Genomic DNA, 27,264 nt, shown 5'->3' on the forward strand with positions numbered 1-27,264 from the left:
GTCGTACACAGAATATAGGCATGCCGCATATCATTTTAATCAGCATAAGCTGCTTGTGTGTATTATTTGCATAGCTTTGCACATAAAACGCATTTTAATGGAATAAAAGACGTCCGGTGCTACAGAGTCACACCATGGCATGACGTGACTAGAAGGGCTGTTTAACGTGCAGGGTGGCTAGATGTATGTGGGCACAGCTGTTTCAAAGAGGTGGAGCCAAAGGTCTAAATTTATTTTCTCTTGACTGAATTAGGCTATCTTCTCTGGAATTTCTGTCTGACAATGACAATGGCAGATAAGAACATTAATGGACATTTTTTCTGTGAGAAAGAAACAACAACACGCAATATATTTTAGTCATACTGCTTCCTTACTGTGTCTAGAGATGCCGATGCTCTGAGATCAGGTAAGAAGGCCACCTCCAGCAGGTGAAGGAGGAAGCATTGGTCCTTAATACCATAGACACGGTCGAGGAATAGCACCATGGGAGCCTTATGATCAGGGCAGAAGCTTGCTGCCATGTCAGGCTCAAACACTGAGCCATCTGAAAGGAATGTACAGATAAGACTTTACACAAAGATATAACCACATTCTACTGTATGAAAATCAAGGTGAAAACAAAAAAAGGATTGTCAATGGTGCCCATATACATCCAATTTTGTCCAGTCTATGAGCAACTAGAGCTGTGGACTATATGATTACAAACTTTTAGGATAAAATGAAACAGATGTTTAGTCATGTTTCAGCGGCCTCTAATATAGGCATAGTATTAGGGACACCTTCCATTTCTAAGGCAGCTACTGACACGTGCCAATAAGAATCAGCAGCCAGCCGGCATCTCCATTAATGACATTATTTTGGGGACCATTTTGAGGTAGAATTTGTGGCCAATTAAAATGAAAACAACTGAACAAGCACTGGAACAACTCAACAAACTTTGCTCCTCCCCTGTTTATTTGTTTCATGCACAATACATGCATTTAAAAGATTCAAAAAAAGTTTCAAAGTGCCACTTTCAAATTGCAGATTGATCTTAAAACAATACAATAACAGAAATTGTGCACTTTAGACTGTTTGTTTTAACTGAAACCAGACATTGGGGAGGGATTCAATTAGCCACAAAAATGCAGTCATTTAATGGCAAAAAAAATTTGACGCTTGTCCACAGAAAAGTGATGCAAAAAGATATGCGCGATTTCATGATTCGATCTATCCTATTGCAAATGACCAAAAACTATGTAATGATTCTTGCCAGCAAAACCAGAGAAAAGTATAGGCCAAAATGGGGAAATCTGCCTGTACCCCCCAAAAAGCAAAACAAATATATGAAAACAATATAGAAGTCTAGAAGTCTATTGGTGGTCATAAAAAAAATATATATATATATATTTTGGGATCTTAAATTGGTTCAAATGCATTTAAAAAAAAAAAAAAAGTGTGAAACTATTACAAAGCAAGTGCCTAATTAGAAATTCCGGTTGGACACACGGACACAAACATAAAACTGAACAGCGCCTTTTCACAGGTCGTGATAAAAACCATGTTTTTATCGTGAAAACAGCATTTTGCGGCTAAATGAATTCCCACTGCAGGTATGGCATATTATTGTAATCTAGTGAGAAAAACAATATAGATTAGTTGTTGTGAGGTTTTACCTTTGGTAAAGGCAGGTAGTTTTAAGGGGATACTAATAATCCCGACCAGGTCGTCAGTGGGCACCAGTGATCGGAGGATGGAGCGGATTCGTAAAGCTTCACCTTTACCAGCTTGGATCAACTATTGACACAACAGGAATCCAGCACTTAACTTGAGTGCACACAGGTGCTTTCATTACACACAACACTTATAATTAAGCATCCATTAAGCGAAACAGTAATTGCCGTTGGTATTACTGCAAGTGCATTGTCTCTGCATACCGGAAAGTAAGGCTGTTTATGTACCCTGCTTATTTATATCAATTAGGATTTACAAATTAAGGTAAAATAAGGACTGTTCAAAGTAAATGAAAGCTAGCTACCTAGGTGTTTTAATATGTTTATTTCAAGTTTAACAAAAAAACACACTAAATAATGTACAACTGGAAGCATTTCAGTCCTGTATATCACCTTATTGTTCCATATGGTCTTATTTCATTTATGTGTCAGTGGCATTATCTATATTTTATCTAATTCTTTTAATATTTTATAAGGACAAATGTTCTTAATTATCTGATCTGGGCTACTAATCTATCTGAATATCTGTATTGTTATTTGTTACCTACATGATTTTCTGGTGCACAGCGTCCTAGAAGGTCTATGAGAGCAGAATAGAAGGACATTATAGCATTTCCCATGTGTACAATCTCTTCCTCTTCTTCATTTTCCTCGACCCTACATTAAAACAGAAAACAATATTGTGTCTGTAAAGATAAAGTGGTCTATCCACTAAGAGATAAAGGGGTAAACGTATGAAGCAGTGATAAGAATGGAGAAGTGAGCCTGTGGAGAAGTTGCCCATGGCAACCAATCAGCTGCTCCGTACAGTTGTATAGTATGCAAATTATAAATGTTACGTCAATGCTGATTGGTTGCCATGGGCAACTTCTCCACTGGCTCACTTCTCCACACTTATCACTGCTTCATACATTTACCCCCAAAGTACCAACCAATCAGCTCCTAGCTGCCATGGTACAGGTTGTGTTTGAACAATGGCAGGAGCTAGCTGGTACTTTATCTTTCTTCAAGGCTTAGTGCATAGACCCCAGAGGGCCTTATTCAGAGGTGGATGCAGTTGCATCAGCGCATTACACCAGCCCTGAGGAGGCGCAGAATGCCTGTCTAATCATGACAATCTATATCAGTGCAACCGTGTCTTTAGACATCTGGCTAGCCATCGCTGTTACCGACACAGAAATTGCACCTCAATGCATGTAATTATACTCTGTCTTTAAGTGATAACCCTCGGGGCACATGCGGACATTGGCTCTCATTCTGAGTTGATCTCTCGCTGCCGATTTTCGCAGCGCAGCGGTCAGGTAAAAAAATGGCAAAACTGCGCATGCGTATGCACCGCAATGCGCACGCGTGTCGTACGGGTACAAACAGCATCGTTGCTGTGCAATGCTTCTAGCGACGAATCCATTCGCACAGCCGATCGCAAGGAGATTGACAGGAAGAGGGCGTTAATGGGTGTCAACTGACCGTTTTCTGGGAGTGGTAGGAAAAACGCAGGCATGACCAGGCGTTTGCAGGGCGGGTATCTGACGTCAATTCCGGGACCTCCGTCGCTAGGATCATCGCACAGGATAAGCAACTTCAGGGCTGGTCTTGTTTTGCACAAAATGCTTTTGTAACGCTCGGCTGCACATGCGATCGCACACTTGCAAAGCGAAAATACACTCCCCCGTGGGCGGCGACTATGCGTTTGCACGGCTGCTAAAAGTAGCTAGCGAGCGACCAACTCGGAATGAGGGCCATTGCCACTACACCCGCCTCTGAAACAGGCCCATGGGCACATAACACGGGCTAATACAAATGTGTCCTATTATAACATGGCGTATACCGCATAGCGGGTCGAAGTCGCCGCATAGCAGGTCGTACGCTGTGCGTTCACTTCAATGGGAGCCAATGGGCACATGCCAACTGAAGTTTATGGGAGCCGACTAGTGATGTGTACAGGGCGGCATGCCACAATGCGTACCACTATAGAATGCTGCTATACACAGCAACACTGCAGCGGGACACATCTGTATATCTCCAACACTTAATGTATTGGGCTGATGTAGAGTTAAATGTACATCCATTTGCTGAGTGTATATTGAGTGTTATCACTCTGTGCATGCTCTGGAACCAACAGGGAAACGGTATCCGGACTCCAGGTCGACAACAAAAAGGTCGACGTCAATTGGTCGACATACCTTAGGTCAACATGGACAAAAGGTCGACAGGAACAAGGTCGACATGGAAAAAGGTTGACATGAGTTTTTCACAATTTTTTTCTTTTTTTGGAACCTTTTCATACTTAACGATCCACGTGGACTACGATTGCAACGGTAATCTGTGCCGAGCGAAGCGGTAGCGGAGCGAAGGAACCATGCCCGAAGCATGGCGAGCGAACGCGGTGCACTAATTTGGGATCCCGGTCACTCTACGAAGAAAACGACACAAACCCCCCCATAAAAAACTCATGTCGACCTTTTTCCATGTCGACCTTGTTCCTGTCGACCTTTTGGCCATGTCGACCAATTGGCGTCGACCTAAGGTGTGTCGACCTTTTTGTTGTCGACCCCGAGTCCCAGACCCGAAACGGTATCAGGGAAACATACTGTACTGTAGTTGTGCGCAGTGCAGTCTATGCAGAGTTGGAGTGTAAATACTATGGGGCATACAGTATGTACTAAGCCTTGGAGAGTGATATAGCGGATTGAGATAAAGTACCAACCAATCAGCTCCTAACTGCCAGAGCACCTATGGCCAATTTGCATTCAATTTTGTGTTTGGCCTGTTATCTTTTCCTGCCTGAACTCTGGCAAAAATAAATAGTTAAAACAGAAAGCATCGGAAGGACAGATAAATGCTGCATACGTCAATGCTTCAGAAATCATTTTCAGGGAAGAAGCATTTCTAAGCACCATACTTACACTTCCCTCTGATACACCTGAGAAGGAAGGTCCAGAGCTGGGTTCTCGGAGATGTTAATAGCCTCCTGCATTGCCGCCAGCAAACCATTTCCCCCCTCTCCTCTCAAGGAAGGCCCGAAGCACTCAGGGCGTCGGATGAGTAACTTCACTACCACACTAGCGTTCTCTTCTACGCTCTCACCTGGAAAACAAGTGACACAAAAGCAGCCCTTGGTTACCAAACTGAGCTCTCAGGGGCATGTAGATCTGTAACATCAATAGCACATTTATTTTCAGGTGTAATTCCCCAAGGAAGAGGCGTTCAGCCTTCTGGAGATAATTGGGAGGAGAGCAGGCAGAGCGGATAGATCTGATCTCTTAGCATAGCAGTTATATTTCAGTGGTAATGGGGACACAATACACACGGCCGTGACACGTGTTCTGCCGACAGGATACATGCGATATAGAAAGCCTGCACTTAGCATATATTCCCCAATACTCCATAAATCCAGGAGAATGTAACGCGAATGTGTAATACTTTTTCATTACTCTGCAAAGGAATATATTCTGAAAGCCGTGTGATATTTAAGTAGGGGCATACTTACTGAAATACATATGGTTTCCTTTCAGTCTATTAAGAAATGACCACTAATTAATTAATTCTAGCACCACATATCAAGTATAATGAAGTAGATGGTTTTATTCTGTGAATGTCACCTCTGCATACATTAACACAGACGTATTTGCCGTTTCCATGCCCCCTTTTCTCTACCTAAATTAATGACGCTAATGATTCTCGATATTTTGTCATTTAATGGCTAGGCTTTTGCATTTTATTCAGACACCTGTCTGAAAGGTGAACGAATAATATTTAACTAGCAGCAACGCAACAGTAAGATAACTACACGACATGCTGAAATATAGGAAAATAAAAATACATCATTTTAAATAAATCCATATTATATACTCTATATGTCCATTCATTTTTTTCTAAAAGCAGAATTTTCAAGATCCCCTGTAAGCAGGGCCGGCCCAACCATCACGCAGACTATGCAGCTGAGTAAGGCGCCACAGTTAAAAGGGCGCAGGCCAGGGCCATGCTGTAATGGAGCAGACACTGTCAGCGCTGACAAGCTAATCGGAGATTGCGGATTGGCAGCCAATCAGGCACAGGGGGCTACTGATTGGCTGTCATACAGCGAGCTCTGATTGGCTCTTGAGCAGACGCCACATTTGCAATGGTGGCGGCGCTGGCAGTGTCTGCTCCATTGCTGCCCGGCCTACACCCTCATCACTATGGTCGCACCATCATCGCCCGGACACTCCACTGGCAGACTAAAGGATGCCCCGACACCTACCTGCACAAAGGGTGGAGCTGACCTCCTTATTTTTCCTGTGCGCTCTTGTTCTGGCCATCTGTGAGCAATCCTATAGTGTAGGGACACAAACTGAGGACAGGGACTGTGCAGGGCAGGGGACCACACTGACAGCACAGACGGTATGGGGCAGGGGCACACACTGAGGACAGGGACTGTACAGGGCAGGGGCACACACTGACAGCACAGACGGTATGGGGCAGGGGCACACACTGAGGGCAGGGACTGTACAGGGCAGGGGCACACACTGACAGCACAGACGGTATGGGGCAGGGGCACACACTGAGGGCAGGGGCTGTACAGGGCAGGGGCACACACTGAGAGCATAGATGGTATGGGGCAGGGGCACACACTGGGGGCAGGGACTGTGCAGGGCAGGGGACCACACTAAGGGCAGAGGCTGTACGGGGCAGGCACAATGAGGGCAGGGACTGTACAGGGCAGGGGCATACACTAAGGGCGATACTGTATAGGGCAGGGGCACACACTGTGTCTACTCCATTGCTGCCCGGCGCCCTCATCACAAAATTACCAGAAAATGCACTATAAAATGCCTAAATGCACTATAAAATTCTTTACAGGGCATTCTATACTCCTAAACTGTGGTTTCTCATGGGAGCATCTAATAGTTCCAACTGTTTTAAACGCTCCACTATTGATGCAGATATAATACACTGTATATGGACATGTCCAGTGGTACAGACCATTTATGTGGATATCCAAACCTACATCAATTTTGACCTAGTTATAAACTTTACGGTCCATATGACACGGATTTTGGAATTTATTACCCAATCTGTTTCTTGTACTATTGGAAGGATGTCCGTTTTTGGCACGTATGGCTGCGGCCTGTCGCTATGTCCCTTGTGTTACCTTACTTGGCACACATATCAAATGGATTGGATTGAATGTTCTATTGATGTTTAGTTGAGGACTGAACATTCCTTTGCTATTTGGCTCCCTGGTGGTCTTCAGTATGCCGAATGTCGGGATCCCAGCGTACACTATACCGGCACCGGGATCCCGACACCCGGCATACTGACACCTGGCATACCGACAGATATTCTCCCTCGTGGGGGTCCACGACCCCCCTGGAGGGAGAATAAATAGTGTGGCGCGTGTAGCGCGCCACCGTGCCCGCAGCGTGGCGAGTGCAGCGAGCCCGCAAGGGGCTCCTTTGCGCTCGCCACGCTGTCGGTATGCCGGCGGTCAGGCTCCCTGGCGCCGGTATGCTGGTCGCCGGGAGCCGGCATACCATACTACACCCTGGCTCCCTTATCTAGTTACAGTACCACTCTCCATTAAAGATAAGGATTGAGGAAGGCAGTCAGGATGACCACAAGGTACAATACTGAGGTGGTATCAAGAGGGTCGCCCCCGTTTTAAGTCATGCCACTTATGTTGGATATACTGATGCAACGGAGTCACCTTAGTTTCCTGTGCACCTTGATCCTGAGATGTTGTCCCCCCTTCATTTTTTGGGGACACTGTTGCTGAAATTTTTTATTGTAGGTAGACTTTTGTTTTGTACCTACTGTATCTTATCTTATATTTTATATGTGAATGTATTTATGAATTCTTTGATTATGTTTGTTCCTGCCCTTTTACCCTTCTAGGAGTTTACGGTTGTATCACTCTGGTTTACTTGATACACATTATACCATGTCCATGTTAATTTATGGCATGCTTTCTCAATAAAAAAAACATTAAAAAAAAGAAACGTAGCAGGAACAGTACTGTGTGCAATTAGAACAAAGAAAAATAAAGAGCACAGACCACCACAATCGGGCAATTTAGAAAAAATAGGAAGAGAAGCCTATAAATAAATCTGCTGAGACAAAACACAATTCCCACATTAAGAGCACCTCCAGGGAATGGCTGTCTACTAATTCTGGGATTTCTTTTTAACAAAACCAACCAAGGAAAAGGTGCTGCTACAATGACATAGCACTTCCTACTGATGGCAGTGTCCAAACATGATGCTGTCCAGCGGACAGCTTCCCCGGCCATATGTAACTAAGGGACATATTCATCATGAAAAAATTGTGAACTGAGAATTTTTAGTTTTCAATTCTCAGCATTCTTATTCACAATTTTTTCAATAGTCATCATCCCTACCTAATAAATGTATCACTTCCGAAAAACTGCTCCTTTTGCGGAGACAGCTTTTCAGAAAGTGATATTTTGCTCCTCATTGCCAGTCTATCCGGCTGCAGCCGCGGCCCCCCCTCCTCCCTGCAGCATGTTATTGCCAGGGCATTGGCGGCCCCTGCACACCACTTACCCGCTGGCATGTTATTGCCGGGGCTGCAAACCGTAGCGGCAGCCTTGGCACACCTCACCCCCCATCACCGGGCCGGCATGTTACTGCCAGGATTGACCCCCTTCTCTTTCTCCCCCAGCCCCGCTCACCTCCCCGTCGACGAATCTTGCAGCGGCCGCCGGGATCGTTCTGCAGCCGCGGCCACCCATCGCTCACCACCCCGCCGCCAGCACAGGGTGCCCGGCTGCAGAGATCACTCTGCAGCCGCGGCTCCCCCCATTCTCTGCTGCGAAAGCTGCTGTATAAACGGCGGCTTGTGCAGAGATTCAGAAGCTGTTTGCCATCTCGGGATGCCAAACTGTTTCACGGTCAACTTCGGAAAAAAATGCTTTTTCTGAGTTTGATGAATATACCCCATGGTGAGCCTCACCTCTATTGTGGCACCAATGAGACCAGTGCCATCAGAGTTAGTCCTGCACTCCATGACATAGTAACCAGGGGGGTTGCTGCAAACATAAAGAAAGACTGAGGATACAACCACCGACAGCTGCAGATCCTGGGCAGCAGGCTATGGGGTCTATTCAGCTGGGATCGCTATTTGCAGAAAATCGCAAACAAGCGATATCCTTCAAACTGCGCATGTTCTGTGGCTGCATTCGCATTCACACTGTGATAGCATCCTTCACACTATGACTGAAAGCGGCAGGTGTTGGGGATGGCGGCATTTCACCATTGCGGGCGAGGGGTCCGGCCAACGCAGGCGTGGCTGGACCGTTTTCAGGGCAGCTGTGTGACGTCACAGGCAGCAGCTCCCATAAAGAAAATAGGAGTGGACCGCCTGCATACGCAGCCTAGCTGCATATGCAGGGGGGGTCGTCATTAATTCTGGACTAAGCAATGCGATTGCAATTGTTTTGCGATCGCATCGGTGGCCGCCAATTAGCAGCAGTCCTCAGCATGCTACAGAAGCAGTTGCAGTTTCTGCTTTTTAGCAGAATCTGCAACTGAACCTGAATAGATTCCTATGACACCAAATGGTTACATAATTTCCAAAATACAAGTGATCACTTATTAAGTGACCAAATGCTTTCAATGAACTGCATGATTTAATGGGATAGGCATGGAGGGGGTTATTCAGTACGGATTGCAGATTCTGCTATAAAGCAGACTCTGCAATCCGTTCTTTTGCATGCTGGGAGCCGCCCATAGCAGGGCAAGGTCACGCAGCATGCAGAATGGCCTGCCCAGTAGCTGTGACCGCAATTTAACTGTAACCTGACTTACCAGTGTTTTTAATGCCCCCACATGGAAAGCCAGTGGCTGAGGTGAAGGAGAAGCAGTCAGTAGATTCTAACCTATGAAGTTACTGACTGCTGCTCCATGGTCACAGTGTTACGCTGGAAGTCACAGCCAAGCACCACACTCCCAGTCTGCGGAGCCAAGTGTGCCTTCCACCTGCCAACGTAATATGGAACAGGAAAAGGCTGCAGAGCACCTAAGATGATTGGCAGAAGTTCCAGCTTCATATAAGTGCCAAGTCTCTACTAAGTACAGTAGATGTTGAGGATCTCAGCATAGGAAAGCTAAGTAATCTACCAAAATTCATATTAAATTAAAAAAGAAAAAAATACTGTAACCTTTACTAATTTAACATCAGTTAATTATTTATATATAATGGTGTACTTTTTTGTTTTAATATTGCTTATTATTAGGTCTATGTATTTTAAACTGAGTGTGCTGCAGTTTGCAACTTGTTTTCAAATATTTAATAAGATTACTATGCTACTTTGTGAAAGTATATACTCCTGTATAACTGCATAACGTTACCTTTACTAGAATAATAATGTATATACTTACAGTTCACAAATACAGCAAAACGCAGGAAAGACAGGTAGCGTTCGCCCTCTATGGGGTTCCATCCAATATCAGGGTATCCTTTGGCTATTAACATCAGACAGCTCTGCAGCCCACAACCTGCCAAATATGTCACGACCTGTTGAGAAACAGACACATTTCTCATGTGAGATTCCAAGAGTTTACAAATGCCGGGCAGAGAGGACAACAATGACTGACAGAAAAGCTCTCTAGTTGTTTCCTTTCCTATATTCCACAGTCTGGATCAACTCCTGCAGCTGACAAGTTTTAAAAACTTGAAACATTCCTAACTTGGTGAAGAGGTTTTAGAGAGCAGCCTATTTAGATGTCACATAAACCTGTCAGACTCAGACCAGCAGAGCGGACGTGTCCAATCCCGGAGGTACCATGTTTCTTAACATCCGCCTCATATGAATTGAATGCAAACTTAGGGCTTACTACTTTCTTTGTCACTTTTTACAATTTATTACATTAACTCATGCAGTCAAAAAGGATAGTCTTACCACTGATTAAAACAGAATGTAATATTAAAAGGAAAAACAATTCAATGTTTGTACTTAATCATTAACGGGAAAAATAGTAAAATACACCCAAATATACCCTGGACAGCTACACACGTTTTAATTTATTTAAAAAATACTTTTACTTGGTAATTTAATTTCCAAATAAGCATTCTATAAAAATAACAAAGGACAAAGCAATCCTAGAAAAGATTAATAAAATCACAGATTAGTGTAAACATACTATAATATTTCAAAGGCTTTTAATATCACCTACAGCACGGTTATGTTCATCATAAACAATGGCTAGAATATGGGACAGCTGCGTAAGGTCTGTAAAACATACAGTGCTTATCAGGACACCTGTTAGATAGGCCACCAAGATGACTACGGACGCGCTGCCAGATATGGCAGAGGAGGAAAGATAACGTGTGTTTGGGACCACAATCGCCCAGGCAATAGGCATAACATGATGGAGAGTGGGGTGTTCAAAGGGGACAACAGTATAGGGCCCTGAGGTACAGGGGGTCCCAAGGATCAAGGTCAGAAAACATGGACAGCAGCGCCTAATAATGCTTTTAAAATACTAAACTCAATCTGCCCACAAATTTTTTTAAAAATGGCAGACGCACAAAGCTCCATCCTCTCCAGTTACCCTGTCACTTGGTCTGGACCGGTCCTTGCTGCTTTTTTCGTCATTATGCTCTGGTGGGTGCTGGCCCTGCCCTGTATGTACCTTCCGCCGAAGAGCCAGGCAGCCACAGCCCAGCAGGAAAACTGCTGCTCGCTAGGCACACTGTGTCAGAGACTCCACACATCAGCAGTCCGCAGCCACTGTCCAAGTCCCTGGCTGGGGGGAGTGCATTTCCCTGGATGATCACACAGATGATCACACAGTTACTGTGTGATCATTACTGATATTGTAGCAAAAAACCCTCAAATGCCATCACTTGAACATGCCCAGCTTTCAATAACATATGTATATATACTGTATGTATATATATATATATATATATATATATATATACTTTATGTATGTATGTATGTATGTATGTATATATATATATATATATATATATACGCACACACACATACACACACATACACACACACATAGTCCAAAATCTAGCACTCAAATGCACTCCCATATATAACTGTCCTCGCGAGTACCGACATATCACGAGTGCAGCACTAACGATCTAGGGGAGCCGATCCAAGCCTCACGGGAACGCGCATCGGATCAGATCGGAAACACATCCAAAATGCCTGATTTCACTCGATATATCAGCCCGAATGCCCGAAATTTGGATGAAAATCGGGCATTATCGTTTTAGTGTATGGGGCCCTTGAGAAATGCTGTAGGGGTATTGTATCATTTCCAAAAAATAAACTAATAAACCCCGTCCCAAAATTTTGTATATGTAAGACTCGTAAAAGGTGCACCCACGACACTCTGTCAAAGGCTTTATCCGCATTACAGCTGAGTAGAAGAGATTTGCCTGGTCGGATAGCCCGAGATTGAGTCAGTGTAGCTACCACCTGTCTTATATTGGCCCTCATTCCGAGTTGATCGCTAGCTGCTGTTGTTCGCAGCGCAGCGATCAGGCTAAAAATCGGCACTTCTGCGCATGCGTATGGCGACGCTTTTCAGTCGCACTGCTGGCCGCAGAGTGATTGACAGGAAGTGGGTGTTTCTGGGTGGTAACTGACCGTTTTCGGAGAGTGTGTATAAAAACGCAGGCGTGCCAGATAAAAACACAGGAGTGGCTGGGGAAACGTAGGCGTGGCTGGCCCAACGCAGGGCGTGTTTGTAACATCAAAACAGGAACTAAACAGACTGAAGTGATCGCTAGCTAGGAGTAAGTCTCGAGCTGCTCAGAAACTGCACAATCTTTTTTTGTAGCAGCGCTGCGATCCTTTCGTTCGCATTTCTGCTAAGCTAAGATACACTCCCAGAGGGCGGCGGCTTAGCGTTTGCACTGCTGCTAGCGAGCGATCAACTCGGAATGAGGGCCATTGTGTACTGATGAGCGGCCTTTCACAAAGCCAGTTTGGGAGGGGTGGAGTAGTTTTGGTAGTATAATTTGTAACTGTTGTGCCATAATAGTCGTTAACAATTTAAGGTCCTGATTCAGCAAGGAGATGGGTCTAAATGAGTGAACCAGTGTGGAATCTTTACCCGGTTTTGGTAAAATAATAATTCTGGCTTTGTTAAAATCTGAGGGCGGATTTTCACCTGACTATATAGAATTAAATAATTGCAATAAGTGTGGTAATAAATGAGGGGATAATATCTTGTAGTATTCAGCGCCCAGTCCATCTGGACCCGAAACTTTTCCATTAGCCAGGCGATTAATGGCAAAGCGCAATTCTTGTTCCGAAACAGGATCTATCAAAGCTTCTTTTTCATCCTCTGTTAACTTTGGGGCCTCAGCCATTCTGAGAAAATTCATGCTTAAGGATGGATTATCGGGGAGAGCTGTGTATAAGTGAGTGTAATATGCCAAAAAGGAGTTAGCGAAATCAGGGACAGAAGCCAATAGTCCCATGTCTGAGATAAGTTTCGTAATGGTCACAGGCGGTCGTTGATTTCGAATAACAGAGGCCAATAATTTGCCAGCTTTGTTGCCCCAACTAAAGTAACTGTTTTTGGAAGTCTAAAGAGTATTGAGCCTTTTCTGTACATATAGAGTCGTATAATGATTTAGCGTCTGTGTAAATCTGATGGGTTTCAGGGGTATCACTATTAAGTATTCAGGAATAGGAGTCAGACAGCTAGGCTAAATTCATGTAATCTCGTATTCAGCTTTTTGCGTTTGCCGTGACATATGCAATTATATGGCCTCAAAGCACCGGCTTTGATGCAGCCCAAAATAAATTTATATCTTCCGAATGCTCTATGTTATCATCTACGTAATTTAAAAAGTTCTGTTCCAAAGACAATATACGAAATCCGGTTAATTGGCTAAGTAAGATGGAAACCTCCAATTAAAAGAGGGATCTAAGGGTGGAAAGTGCCTATGTGAACCACGTTGGCGCGTGATCTGAGAGGACTATGGGGCAGATGTATCAAGCCTGAAGAAGTGATAAAGCAGTGATAGGTGGAAGGTGATAACGCACCAGCCAGTCAGCCCCTAACTGTCATTTTTCAAACCCGTAATGATTGACTGGTGCGTTATCACCTTCCACTTATCACTGCTTTATCACTTCTCCAGGCTTGATACATCTGCCCCTATGTTTTCTATCTTAGATTGGTGCACTCTACCTAAAAGTGAGTTAGGCACATGCCAATAATCGATTCTAGCCGAGGCGTGGTGGGGATGGGAGTAAAAGGTGTAATTTCAGTCTACTTGAAGTATTGCGGGTAGCATTGTTTGATTTATCCAAGAGTGGGTTAAGGGTAGTCTTAAAGTCACCACCTAATATTAAATGACCTATCGCCCAGTCCTGCAATTTGACAAAGAGATCACTATAAAAGGCATTATTGGTGCCTGTTGGTGCATAAAGCGTGGCTACCGTGAACAATTCCCCTTCAATACGTATTTTAAGAAACAAAAAGCGGCCTTCCGAATCACACAATTTATCTATTATCATGTAGTGTAAGGTTTAATTTATAAAGAGAATCGCCCCACGCTTTTTAGAGTTATATGAGGCTGCCACATAGTCTGTGAAGCATGTATCTCTCAGAGTACTAGGGTCAGTGTCTCGCCAGTGCGTCTCCTGTAGCACTGCAATGTCTGGCTTTAATCCTTTTAGATGTTGCAATATTTTCCGTCGCTTCAAAGGCATATTAAGCCCTTCTACGTTCCAAGTTAAGAACTTTAGATCTTACCGTGTACTAATTGATACAGCCTGAGAGCCAACCATATTAACCTATGCTTAGTCTTGGAAATAAACAACGCGACATAGTCATATTTGCAATGGGTCCCCTTGTCCCAGCCAGCAGGGGTTCCATTGAGGTAAGAAATGTGCATCCTCTAAATAACACAAGTAACAATGGTGGTCATTCCGAGTTGTTCGCCCGGTAATTTTCTTCGCATCGCAGCGATTTTCCGCTTATTGCGCCAAGTAAATTTGCTATGAAGATTGGTATTTTACTCACGGCATTACAAGGTTTTTTCTTCGTTCTGGAGATCGGAGTGTGATTGACAGGAAGTGGGTGTTTCTGGGCGGAAACTGGCCGTTTTATGGGAGTGTGTGAAAAAACGCTACCGTTTCTCGGAAAAACACGGGAGTGGCTGGAGAAACGGAGGAGTGTCTGGGCGAACGCTGGGTGTGTTTGTGACGTCAACCCAGGAACGACAAGCACTGAACTGATCGCACTGAAAGAGTAAGTCTCGAGCTACTCAGAAACTGCACAGAGAAGTCTTTTCGCAATATTGCGAATCTTTCGTTCGCAATTTTGATAAGCTAAGATTCACTCCCAGTAGGCGGCGGCTTAGCGTGTGCAATGCTGCTAAAAGCAGCTTGCGAGCGAACAACTCGGAATCACCCCCAATGTCAATAACATGACATAACAATTAAATAATGCAGTCCTAACCGATTTTTTAATTTTTATAACACAAACCAAGAGCCATAAAGGCCCCTCATTATAATTAGAAATTGTCCAGAATCTGTAAAAATGGGGGGATAGAGAAGCAATGAAGAGCTTTACATCTAATAAGGAAACATGGCAATAACAAGAAAAAGTAATACCAATTAAACCATTCCTGAGCCAATTTGTGACAGGATCGCGACAGCATATTCACCAACCGTAAGAAAACTACCAATATAATATAATTTGTAAACATCGCGGATCAGCATAGATGGTGTAATACTTGCAAGTAATACGTGAAGTCAATCTGCATCATCATATGGAGTGGACGACAGGTTGGGGAGAGAATCAACTAAAGACTCTGCAGGTGAAACAGAGTCAAAGAAGTATTGTGTGCTATCATATTGCACTCTCAATTTTGCTGGGTAAAGAACAGCAAATCCGATTCCAGCATCAAAGAGAGACTAACAAACGGGCGAACACTCCCTTCTTTTCATGATAAGAGAAGTCTTGAAACAATAATAGTCTGTCTCTCTGATAATTCAGACCACAAGATTTCCTGTAAGCAACCATCAATTGCATTTTGTCAGTGTAGTTCAGTAGTTCAAATATCACCAGCCTGGGTCTGCGGTGATCCAATTGGCAATCCGGGCCAATACGATATGCCCGTTCAACAAGCATTGCGCCTGTTGTGGGCAAACAGTCCAACTCCTGTGGGAGCCAAGTGGAGACAAGATCCAACAGGTCCCTCTGCTTAACCGACTCAGGTAGACCAATCAGGCGGAGGTTGTTGCGACAGTTGCGATTCTTAAGATCCTCAAGTTTTTCTTGGACGGCAGTCAGCGAAGCTTCTTGAGAGGCAATATTAGCTTTTGCTGCAATCAGGTCATCCTCCATATTGGATATGCGCTGACCTGCTTCATCAAATCTGGCATTATGGGCCTAATTCAGAGTTGATCACAGCAGCAAATTTGTTAGTAGTTGGGCAAAACCAGGTGCACTGCGGGAGGGAGGCAGATATAACATGTGCAGAGAGAGTTAGATTTGGGTGGGGTGTGTTCAAACTGAAATCTAAATTGCAGTGTAAAAATAAAGCAGCCAGTATTTACACTGCACAGAAACAATATAACCCACTCAAATCTAATTCTCTCTGCCACACCTGCAGTGCACATGGTTTTGCCCAACTGCTAACAAATTTGCTGCTGCTATCAACTCTGAATTACCACCTATACCCCTTGTGCTGCGTAACTGCAGAGTTAATGGCTTCTTTTAGACCTGCCAGTTTTTTGTCTAACAGGGTAGACAATAAATCTGATATCTCCTGAGCCTTGGCAACAGAGGCGACACTGAAAGCAGTTGGATCAGAGACTCCCTGTAGTATGTCGTCCCTTGCAGCAGAAGAGGGTGGGCTTGCCACCTGTGTAATCGTAGCTCGTGTTTCCCTCTGTTTGGGTCCTGTCCCGCCTTTTCCACCCCTATGAAGTTCTCCATCAGGTATATATGGTAGAATATGCTGTTAACACAAAATGAAAGTTTCTTGCAGAACGGTAATTCCAACAGTGAGTATCAATTATGAAACGCGGGTAGTTCGTAATCCTGCCCAGCAGGGGGCAATATAATCACTGTGACAAACCGCACTCACTAAGAAATGCGACGGCTATAATACAAAGGCAAAAATAGCAGTTTCCAGAGAAATAATCAGTTTTCCAATAGGTGATCCAGTATATCACCAGTGCTTGTGAGACATAAAGTGATTGTTTATTTTGAAAAGAACTGAACTGCAATGCTGTGGAGGGACTATTTATATCCAGGCTGAGGTGACACCTGGCATCCAGCAGCCCCCCCACCACTTCAAAGTAGCAGCAGTCACTGATGGGATCAGGGAACCTGAATTGTCAGTATATCACCCCCGTGAAATCCCTGCCTTCCTTCTGATAACTGCAGCCCTCAGCATTTACAGTATGCTGAGTGTAGTAGAAGGGGAGCTAAAGATGACAGCCGGGAGGAAGGCATACATGCAGTGCAGGTCACTTGCGGGTGGTGTATTGGTTATGGGGACCCATGCAGTCACTCACAACCTCGCCTGTTGCCTGACAGATGGACACCCAGCCACCGCTCACAGCACCGGAAAGCTCTGCCCAGTGATCCATGCAGTGAGGAGCGGGGAAATCAAATATTGCGGCTGCTGGCGCTTGCACAAACACCAGGATTCCGGTGAGTATAGGGGTAGCGGGGAGCCGGGACCCGAGTCCAATTGCCTGCACTTGTCTCAGAGACTCACCCAGGTGTGTGTGGAGGGCCGCTCCCGGCGCTGGCAGTGGGTGATGTGTGGGGGAGCAGAGAGCTCAGTTAAAAAGCGGCAGATTGCTAGGTCCGCCTACCGGAAGTATACTTATTATTTTTAAAAAGATAATAAATGTTATAAATGTCACTCTTGGAGATCATAATGAAAAGAATAAAATTAGTCTGTGTTATAAGAAACATACAATAAGTGTATGAAACACCATAAATAATGGCGTGGAGCGAGTGCTAATTACCCGGGCCTGGCTTGTTAGAGGGAACCAATAGGGGCCCAGGTCGCCTGCCAACCCCAATATTACCTGTCGCCCCTCTTACATGTTTGCTGTGTGCACAGCAGGCATGAAAATGTGGACGATCACACTGATTGCGCCCCCCCTCCATGATTTGGCCATCACTGGGGGGTCCCCTGTTTAGCGCAGGCTGACAATACTTATTCCCTATTTTTCTAATCCTTTATGGGGCATATTTAGCATTATGCACAAAAAAATAAGAATTTACTTACCGATAATTCTATTTCTCGGAGTCCGTAGTGGATGCTGGGGTTCCTGAAAGGACCATGGGGGGAATAGCGGCTCCGCAGGAGACAGGGCACAAAAAGTAAAGCTTTACGATCAGGTGGTGTGTACTGGCTCCTCCCCCTATGACCCTCCTCCAAGCCTCAGTTAGGTACTGTGCCCGGACGAGCGTACACAATAAGGAAGGATTTTGAATCCCGGGTAAGACTCATACCAGCCACACCAATCACACTGTACAACCTGTGATCTGAACCCAGTTAACAGTATGATAACAGCGGAGCCTCTGAAAAGATGGCTCACAACAATAATAACCCGATTTTTGTAACTATGTACAAGTATTGCAGACAATCCGCACTTGGGATGGGCGCCCAGCATCCACTACGGACTCCGAGAAATAGAATTATCGGTAAGTAAATTCTTATTTTCTCTATCGTCCTAGTGGATGCTGGGGTTCCTGAAAGGACCATGGGGATAATACCAAAGCTCCCAAACGGGCGGGAGAGTGCGGATGACTCTGCAGCACCGAATGAGAGAACTCCAGGTCCTCCTTAGCCAGGGTATCAAATTTGTAGGATTTTACAAACGTGTTTGCCCCTGACTAAATAACCGCTCGGCAAAGTTGTAAAGCCGAGACCCCTCGGGCAGCCGCCCAAGATGAGCCCACCTTCCTTGTGGAATGGGCATTTACATATTTTGGCTGTGGCAGGCCTGCCACAGAATGTGCAAGCTGAATTGTATTACACATCCAACTAGCAATAGTCTGCTTAGAAGCAAGAGCACCCAGTTTGTTGGGTGCATACAGGATAACAGCAAGTCAGTTTTCCTGACTCCAGCCGTCCTGGAACATATTTTCAGGGCCCTGACAACATCTAGCAACTTGGAGTCCTCCAAGTCCCTAGTAGGTGCAAGGCACCACAATAAGCTGGTTCAGGTGAAACACTGACACCACCTTAGGGAGAGAACTGGGGACGAGTCCGCAGCTCTGCCCTGTCCGAATGGACAAACAGATATGGGCTTTTTTGAGAAAAAACCACCAATTTGACACTCGCCTGGTCCAGGCCAGGGCCAAGAGCATGGTCACTTTTCATGTGAGATGCTTCAAATCCACAGATTTGACTGGTTTTAAACCAATGTGATTTGAGGAATCCCAGAACTACGTTGAGATCCCACAGTGCCACTGGAGGCACAAAAGGGGGTTGTATATGCAATACTCCCTTGACAAACTTCTGGACTTCAGGAACTGAAGCCAATTCTTTCTGGAAGAAAATCGACAGGGCCGAAATTTGAACCTTAATGGACCCCAATTTGCGGCCCATAGACACTCCTGTTTGCAGGAAATGCAGGAAACGACCGAGTTGAAATTTCTTTGTGGGGCCATCCTGGCCTCACACCACGCAACATATTTTCGCCACATGTGGTGATAATGTTGTGCGGTCACCTCCTTTCTGGCTTTGACCAGGGTAGGAATGACCTCTTCCGGAATGCCTTTTTCCCTTAGGATCCGGCGTTCCACCGCCATGCCGACAAACGCAGCTGCGGTAAGTCTTGGAACAGACATGGTACTTGCTGAAGCAAATCCCTTCTTAGTAGCAGAGGCCATAAGACCTCTGTAAGCATCTCTTGAAGTTCCGGGTACCAAGTCCTTCTTGGCCAATCCGGAGCCATGAGTATAGTTCTTACTCCTCTACGTCTTATAATTCTCAGCACCTTAGGTATGAGAAGCAGAGGAGGGAACACATACACCGACTGGTACACCCACGGTGTTACCAGAACGTCCACAGCTATTGCCTGAGGGTCTCTTGACCTGGCGCAATACCTGTCCCGTTTTTTGTTCAGACGGGACGCCATCATGTCCACCTTTGGTATTTCCCAACGGTTTACAATCATGTGGAAAAAACTTCCCGATGAAGTTTCCACTCTCCCGGGTGGAGGTCGTGCCTGCTGAGGAAGTCTGCTTCCCAGTTTCCATTCCCGGGATGAAACACTGCTGACAGTGCTATCACATGATTTTCCGCCCAGCGAAAAGTCCTTGCAGTTTTTGCCATTGCCCTCCTGCTTCTTGTGTCGCCCTGTCTGTTTACGTGGGCGACTGCCGTGATGTTTTTCCCACTGGATCAATACCGGCTGACCTTGAAGCAGAGGTCTTGCTAAGCTTAGAGCATTATAAATTTACCCTTAGCTCCAGTATATTTATGTGGAGAAAAGTCTCCAAACTTGATCACACTCCCTGGAAATTTTTTCCTTGTGTGACTGCTCCCCAGCCTCTCGGGCTGGGCTCCGTGGTCACCAGCATCCAATCCTGAATGCCGAATCTGCGGCCCTCTAGAAGATGAGCACTCTATAACCACCACAGGAGAGACACCCTTGTCCTTGGATATAGGGTTATCCGCTGATGCATCTGAAGATGCGATCCGGACCATTTGTCCAGCAGATCCCACTGAAAAGTTCTTGCGTGAAATCTGCCGAATGGAATTGCTTCGTAGGAAGCCACCATTTTTACCAGGACCCTTGTGCAATGATGCACTGTTTTTAGGAGGTTCCTGACTAGCTCGGATAACTCCCTGGCTTTCTCTTCCGGGAGAAACACCTTTTTCTGGACTGTGTCCAGAATCATCCCTAGGCACAGCAGACGTGTCGTCGGGATCAGCTGCGATTTTGGAATATTTAGAATCCACCCGTGCTGTTGTAGCAGTATCCGAGATAGTGCTACTCCGACCTCCAACTGTTCCCTGGACTATGCCCTTATCAGGAGATCGTCCAAGTAAGGGATAATTAAGACGCCTTTTCTTCGAAGAAGAATCATCATTTCGGCCATTACCTTGGTAAAGACCCGGGGTGCCGTGGACAATCCAAACGGCAGCGTCTGAAACTGATAGTGACAGTTCTGCACCACGAACCTGAGGTACCCTTAGTGAGAAGGGCAACTTTGGGACATAGAAGTAAGCATCCCTGATGTCCCGGGACACTATATAGTCCCCTTCTTCCTGGTTCGTTATCACTGCTCTGAGTGACTCCATCTTGATTTGAACCTTTGTAAGTGTTCAAATTTTTTTTAGAATAAGTCTCACCTAGCCTTCTGGCTTCAGTACCACAATATATTGTGGAATAATACCCCTTTTCTTGTAGTAGGAGAGGTAATTTAATTATCACCTGCTGGGAATACAGCTTGTGAATTTTTTCCCATACTGCCTCCTTGTCGGAGGGAGACCTTGGTAAAGCAGACTTCAGGAGCCTGCGAAGGGGAAACGTCTCGACATTCCAATCTGTACCCCTGGGATACTACTTGTAGGATCCAGGGGTCCTGTACGGTCTCAGCGCCATGCTGAGAACTTGTCAGAAGCGGTGGAACGCTTCTGTTCCTGGGAATGGGCTGCCTGCTGCAGTCTTCTTCCCTTTCCTCTATCCCTGGGCAGATATGATCTTATAGGGACGAAAGGACTGAGGCTGAAAAGACGGTGTCTTTTTCTGCAGAGATGTGACTTAGGGTAAAAACGGTGGATTTTCCAGCAGTTGCCGTGGCCACCAGGTCCGATGGACCGACCCCAAATAACTCCTCTTCCTTTATACGGCAATACACCTTTGTGCCGTTTGGAATCTGCATCACCTGACCACTGTCGTGTCCATAACATCTTCTGGCAGATATGGACATCGCATTTACTCTTGATGCCAGAGTGCAAATATCCCTCTGTGCATCTCGCATATATAGAAATGCATCCTTTAAATGCTCTATAGTCAATAAAATACTGTCCCTGTCAAGGGTATCAATATTTTTAGTCAGGGAATCCGACCAAGCCACCCCAGCTCTGCACATCCAGGCTGAGGCGATCGCTGGTCGCAGTATAACACCAGTATGTGTGTATATACTTTTTATGATATTTTCCAGCCTCCTGTCAGCTGGTCCTTGAGGACGGCCCTATCTATAGACGGTACCGCCACTTGTTTTGATAAGCGTGTGAGCGCCTTAGCCACCCTAAGGGGTGTTTCCCAACGCGCCCTAACTTCTGGCGGGAAAGGGTATACCGCCCCTAATTTTCTATCGGGGGGAACCCACGCATCATCACACACTTTATTTAATTTATCTGATTCAGGAAAAACTACGGTAGTTTTTTCACATCCCACATAATACCCTCTTTTGTGGTACTTGTAGTATCAGAAATATGTAACACCTCCTTCATTGCCTTTAACGTGTGGCCCTAATAAGGAATACGTTTGTTTATTCACCGTCGACACTGGATTCAGTGTCCCTGTCTGTGTCTGTGTCGACCGACTAAAGTAAACGGGCGTTTTAAAACCCCTGACGGTGTTTTTGAGACGTCTGGACCGGTACTAATTGTTTGTCGGCCGTCTCATGTCGTCAACCGACCTTGCAGCGTGTTGACATTTTCACGTAATTCCCTAAATAAGCCATCCATTCCGGTGTCGACTCCCTAGAGAGTGACATCACCATTACAGGCAATTGCTCCGCCTCCTCACCAACATCGTCCTCATACATGTCGACACACACGTACCGACACACAGCACACACACAGGGAATGCTCTGATAGAGGACAGGACCCACTAGCCCTTTGGAGAGACAGAGGGAGAGTTTGCCAGCACACACCAAAAACGCTATAATTATATAGGGACAACCTTATATAAGTGTTTTCCCTTATAGCATCTTTATTATATATTTCTAACGCCAAATTAGTGCCCCCCCTCTCTGTTTTAACCCTGTTTCTGTAGTGCAGTGCAGGGGAGAGCCTGGGAGCCTTCCCTCCAGCCTTTCTGTGAGGGAAAATGCCGCTGTGTGCTGAGGAGATAGGCCCCGCCCCTTTTTCGGCGGCCTCGTCTCCCGCTCTTAACGGATTCTGGCAGGGGTTAAATATCTCCATATAGCCTCCGGAGGCTATATGTGAGGTATTTTTAGCCAAAATAGGTTTTCATTTGCCTCCCAGGGCGCCCCCCTCCCAGCGCCCTGCACCCTCAGTGACTGCCGTGTGAAGTGTGCTGAGAGGAAAATGACGCACAGCTGCAGTGCTGTGCGCTACCTTTAGAAGACTGAGGAGTCTTCTGCCGCCGATTCTGGACCTCTTCTTACTTCAGCATCTGCAAGGGGGCCGGCGGCAAGGCTCCGGTGACCATCCAGGCTGTACCTGTGATCGTCCCTCTGGAGCTGATGTCCAGTAGCCAAGAAGCCAATCCATCCTGCACGCAGGTGAGTTCACTTCTTCTCCCCTAAGTCCCTCGTTGCAGTGATCCTGTTGCCAGCAGGACTCACTGTAAAATAAAAAACCTAAGCTAAACTTTTCTAAGCAGCTCTTTAGGAGAGCCACCTAGATTGCACCCTTCTCGGCCGGGCACAAAAATCTAACTGAGGCTTGGAGGAGGGTCATAGGGGGAGGAGCCAGTACACACCACCTGATCGTAAAGCTTTACTTTTTGTGCCCTGTCTCCTGCGGAGCCGCTATTCCCCCCATGGTCCTTTCAGGAACCCCAGCATCCACTAGGACGATAGAGAAAAAGTCATTTGTTAGCACTGCTTATCTGTTTTTAAATGAATTTTAACAACATTTTATTACTGTGGGCAAAAGCTATTCAGTCAACTGATAAGTTTCAAACGTTTGATTTATGTGTTCAGACATCAATATTTCTCTTTGCTGTCTATTCAGAAGTTCAGGTGACGTGAAGTGCACATTTACAAAATGCCCTGAAGAGCTTGATCTTGATGTGAGATCCCATGATCATGATCATAGAAGATCATCCATAAAAGGAGTTTCTTTTTGTTTTCTTTTTTATTATTATTATTATTATTATTATTATTATTATTAATACTGTAGATTGATTACAACTCATTTTGTTTGCTATATTTCTGTGCAGTGACATGCGGTGGGGGTGAGGCAGGTGCTAGACTTTGAGCTACTTCCAAATGCCGAAGAACACGTCAGCTACCTATTGCAGTGGCATTGTGGTTCCTACAGTGGAGTTTAAAAAAAAAAAAGTTTTTAACTGCTCAACGTTATTACAAATGTGACACATTTGAAAACTATGATTCAGAGATGAGGGCAATTGGATTATATAACAAAACAATGTACAGTATAGCAGTGCTTTTCAACATTGTACAACTCATGGCACACCAAGCAAGATTATAAAATTGCCATGGCACACCATCCTTTTAAAAAAAAAATCAAATATATGTTGATGTCTGTTATTATTTCCAGGTTTTTACAAGGAAGCAAAAAATACTGTGCGAGTCAGCATGCGCTTGCCCTGCTGGCTACAACCCCCTGCCACCTCCCTGCTAAGCTAACACTTACCCCCAAATCAGGGGATCAATGATTTGGTGAGTCAGCTGCTCCCTTTCCATGATCCCGGTCATCTGTTCTGTGCTGTAAACTTTCACAGCATCTCAGCTCACAGTCCAGATCAGATGACCGGGGTAACAGAAAGAGCATAGTCATCAGCTAACCGGCTTACAGAGATGCTCACTGAACAGAGGTACAGATGTGTCCACTTCCATCTTTGCTCAATTTGGCACAACATGCAAAACACGGCTAAGCTGTTTTTCACGAGTAGCGAGTGGATGGATTTTAAAATGTTTGTTTGCCATAATAGAATATGTATAAAGTAATATATATAAAAGAAGCAAATTAAGAAAAAATCACAAGGCATGGCTAAATCTCTGAGTCTATGGCATGCAAAACCGTGCCATACATGGCGGGATATAGCAAAGATGTATGTGGACACCAGGGCCGGTTCTAGACCTTGTGGCGCCCAGTGCGAAAGTTTCCTTTGGAGCACCCCCCCCCTTCCTCCCCGACAGGCAAAACAGGGATAGTGCACGCTGTAGGCGCGCGGCAAAAAATAGGGAAGGGGAGTGGCCACAGTTATGCCCCCTGTAGTTGTGCTCCCTGTAGCTGTGCCCTCAGTAGTTGTGCCCCCAGTAGAGTTGTGCCCCCTGTAGCTGTGGCCTCAGTAGTTGTGCCCTCTGTAGCTTTGCCCCCTGTAGCAGTGCCCTCAGTAGCTGTGCCCCTGTAGTTATTCCTCTAGTAGCGCCGCTTACAAAAAAAAAAAAATACTCACCAGCCCCGCTCCTGCTTCCCGACCGCTGCTGCTGTCCTCCGTCTCCGGCCGCCGCTCCTCGGATCTATGGGAGAGATGTCATGACGTCTCTCCCATAGTGCCGCAGAGACACTAGAGGTCAATTATGACCTCTAGTGTCAGCGGCCGCTCCCATAATGCTGCGCGGTGCGCGGCATTGTGGTGTGCACGGCAGCATGTGGTAGTATGTGGGAGGGTCAGGGAGCATGTGGGAGGGTCAGGCGTCAGCACCCTCAGGACTGTGGCGCACTGGGCAAAAAGTCTGCTTGCCCATGACAAGAGCTGCTCCTGGTGGACACATCTGTAAGTGTAAATCTTTTCATTTTCTATCATAAAACTTTTTTTTCTCTGTAATCAGCCCTGTTTACACAAACAGGGCTGATCACAGAAGTCTACTGTCTGTTCTGTTCTGTCAGCAGGCAGGAGTTGCAGAGAAGGAGTAGGTGAAACTGGGGGAAGATCTAATAACGCCATCTTCAGATGGCATTATTATCTCATGGCTTCCCCCAAGTATATTTCAACTATTTTTTTAAGTAAATCTGAAACAGATTGCATTCCCCATAACAAGTATGGGAAATGCAAATCTGCATAATAAAAGAATATGAATTTAAGGGCTTAGAAGAGTATTTTATGATAACCTCTCCAAAAGACATTTCTGTGGCACTAAAATATAGTGAAAAGGGTGTGAAAAATGTTTTCACATTATTTTAGTTAAAAAAAAGATTGATAAATATGTTTCTTCAGTTTTAAGTGTTGCCCACTGATAGAAATATACTTTATACTTTTATCTGTTTTCTCCCTAAAGCTGTACAAAAAAGGTTGATTTATTTCCAAATGTGGCGGGAGAATTTGTAGTGACCATGAAGACACTAGTACAGATGGACAGGATGATAGACTAATTTACACAGAGGGGCTATGAGTACAGCTTTCTTTGTTAAATTAAAAAGATGATCTTATCCATCCTCAATGAGGACACTTTGAAACAAAAAAAAATATAAAATCTATATCCTGTAAAATGATTGGGATTAATAGGTACAATACAAAAAAAGCCACAGTGATAAAGTCTGCCTTGTTACTCTAGGAGCAAAAATATATGAGACTTCTTGGTACATCCAGATCTAGGCAAATCTTTGAAAAGTCGTTTTTTGGGTGCACCAAAAAAGGGCTGCTACTAATGTTTGGGATGTGTGCCGTGTAGCTTTATGGTCACTGGAGATGCCAGCAAACTGTCGTGTTCTAAGTATCAGTACAAAATGCACCATTTCTTATCATGTTCCAGCAAATTTGTAATGTATAACCTAATTTGCCCATGTGGCAAATACTATGTCAGTAAAACAAAATGTCGATTTAAAGAAAGGATGACAATGCACAGATCATCAATTGGTGTTGCCATTCCCTTGAATGATTGTCAGCAATCTATGGGTCTCCATTTTGCCAGATTGAGCAATACTCTGGCATTAGTCAGATACAAAATAATAGACCAGGAAGGTCATTTCGAGTTGATCGCTAGCGGCATTCATTCGCTGTGCAGCGATGAGGAAAAAAACGGCACTTCTGCGCACGCGCGTCGTACAATTGCAACGAATGATGTAGTTTCACACAAGGTCTAGCGAAGCTTTTCAGTTGCACTGGTGGCCGCAGAGTGATTGACATGAAGACGGCATTTCTGGGTGTCAACTGACCGTTTTCAGGGAGTGTTCGGAAAAACGCAGGTGTGCCAGGAAAAACGCAGGCGTGGCTGGGCGAACGCAGGGCGGGTTTGTGACGTCAAAACAGGAACTGAACAGTCTGAAGTGATCGCAAGCGCTGAGTAGGTATTGAGCTACTCTAAAACTGCACCAAAAAATGTTGCCGCCGCTCTGTGATCCTTTCGTTCGCACTTCTGCTAAGCTAAAATACACTACCAGTGGGAGGCGGCATAGCGTTTGCACGGTTGCTAAAAACTGCTAGCGAGCGAACAACTCGGAATGACCACCCATATATAGAACCACCACAGCAGATGACAGCACAAATTACTCTTGCAAAAGGGAGGCTAAATGGATTTTTTTATGAGACACCTTGGGGTATATTTATTAAAAGTTGATTTTGGTCGATGTTGGGTCAATCTGTGATTGATTTTGTTTTTCAAGGTCTAAATCACACATTTACTAACATGATTTTTGGTATCCTTAAAAAAAAAATTACGATATTTACTAAAAATCAATCTGTGTTGATTTTTGGTCAGCG

The 27,264-nt window shown here is 45.0% G+C and overlaps 1 protein-coding gene across 1 annotated transcript in view; it reads right to left on the minus strand.

Annotated features, from left to right (window-relative positions):
- The window catches only part of RYR3 (ryanodine receptor 3), a 1,295,770-nt gene that overhangs the window by 422,051 nt on the left and 846,455 nt on the right, over window positions 1–27,264 (minus strand). The window contains 5 exon segments of the mRNA XM_063948019.1: window positions 375–544; window positions 1,656–1,776; window positions 2,261–2,369; window positions 4,619–4,799; window positions 10,094–10,229. Coding sequence (XP_063804089.1) covers window positions 375–544; window positions 1,656–1,776; window positions 2,261–2,369; window positions 4,619–4,799; window positions 10,094–10,229 — 717 coding nt within the window.

The sequence above is a fragment of the Pseudophryne corroboree genome, chromosome 12 (assembly GCF_028390025.1).
Source record: "Pseudophryne corroboree isolate aPseCor3 chromosome 12, aPseCor3.hap2, whole genome shotgun sequence".
Lineage (NCBI taxonomy): Eukaryota > Metazoa > Chordata > Amphibia > Anura > Myobatrachidae > Pseudophryne > Pseudophryne corroboree.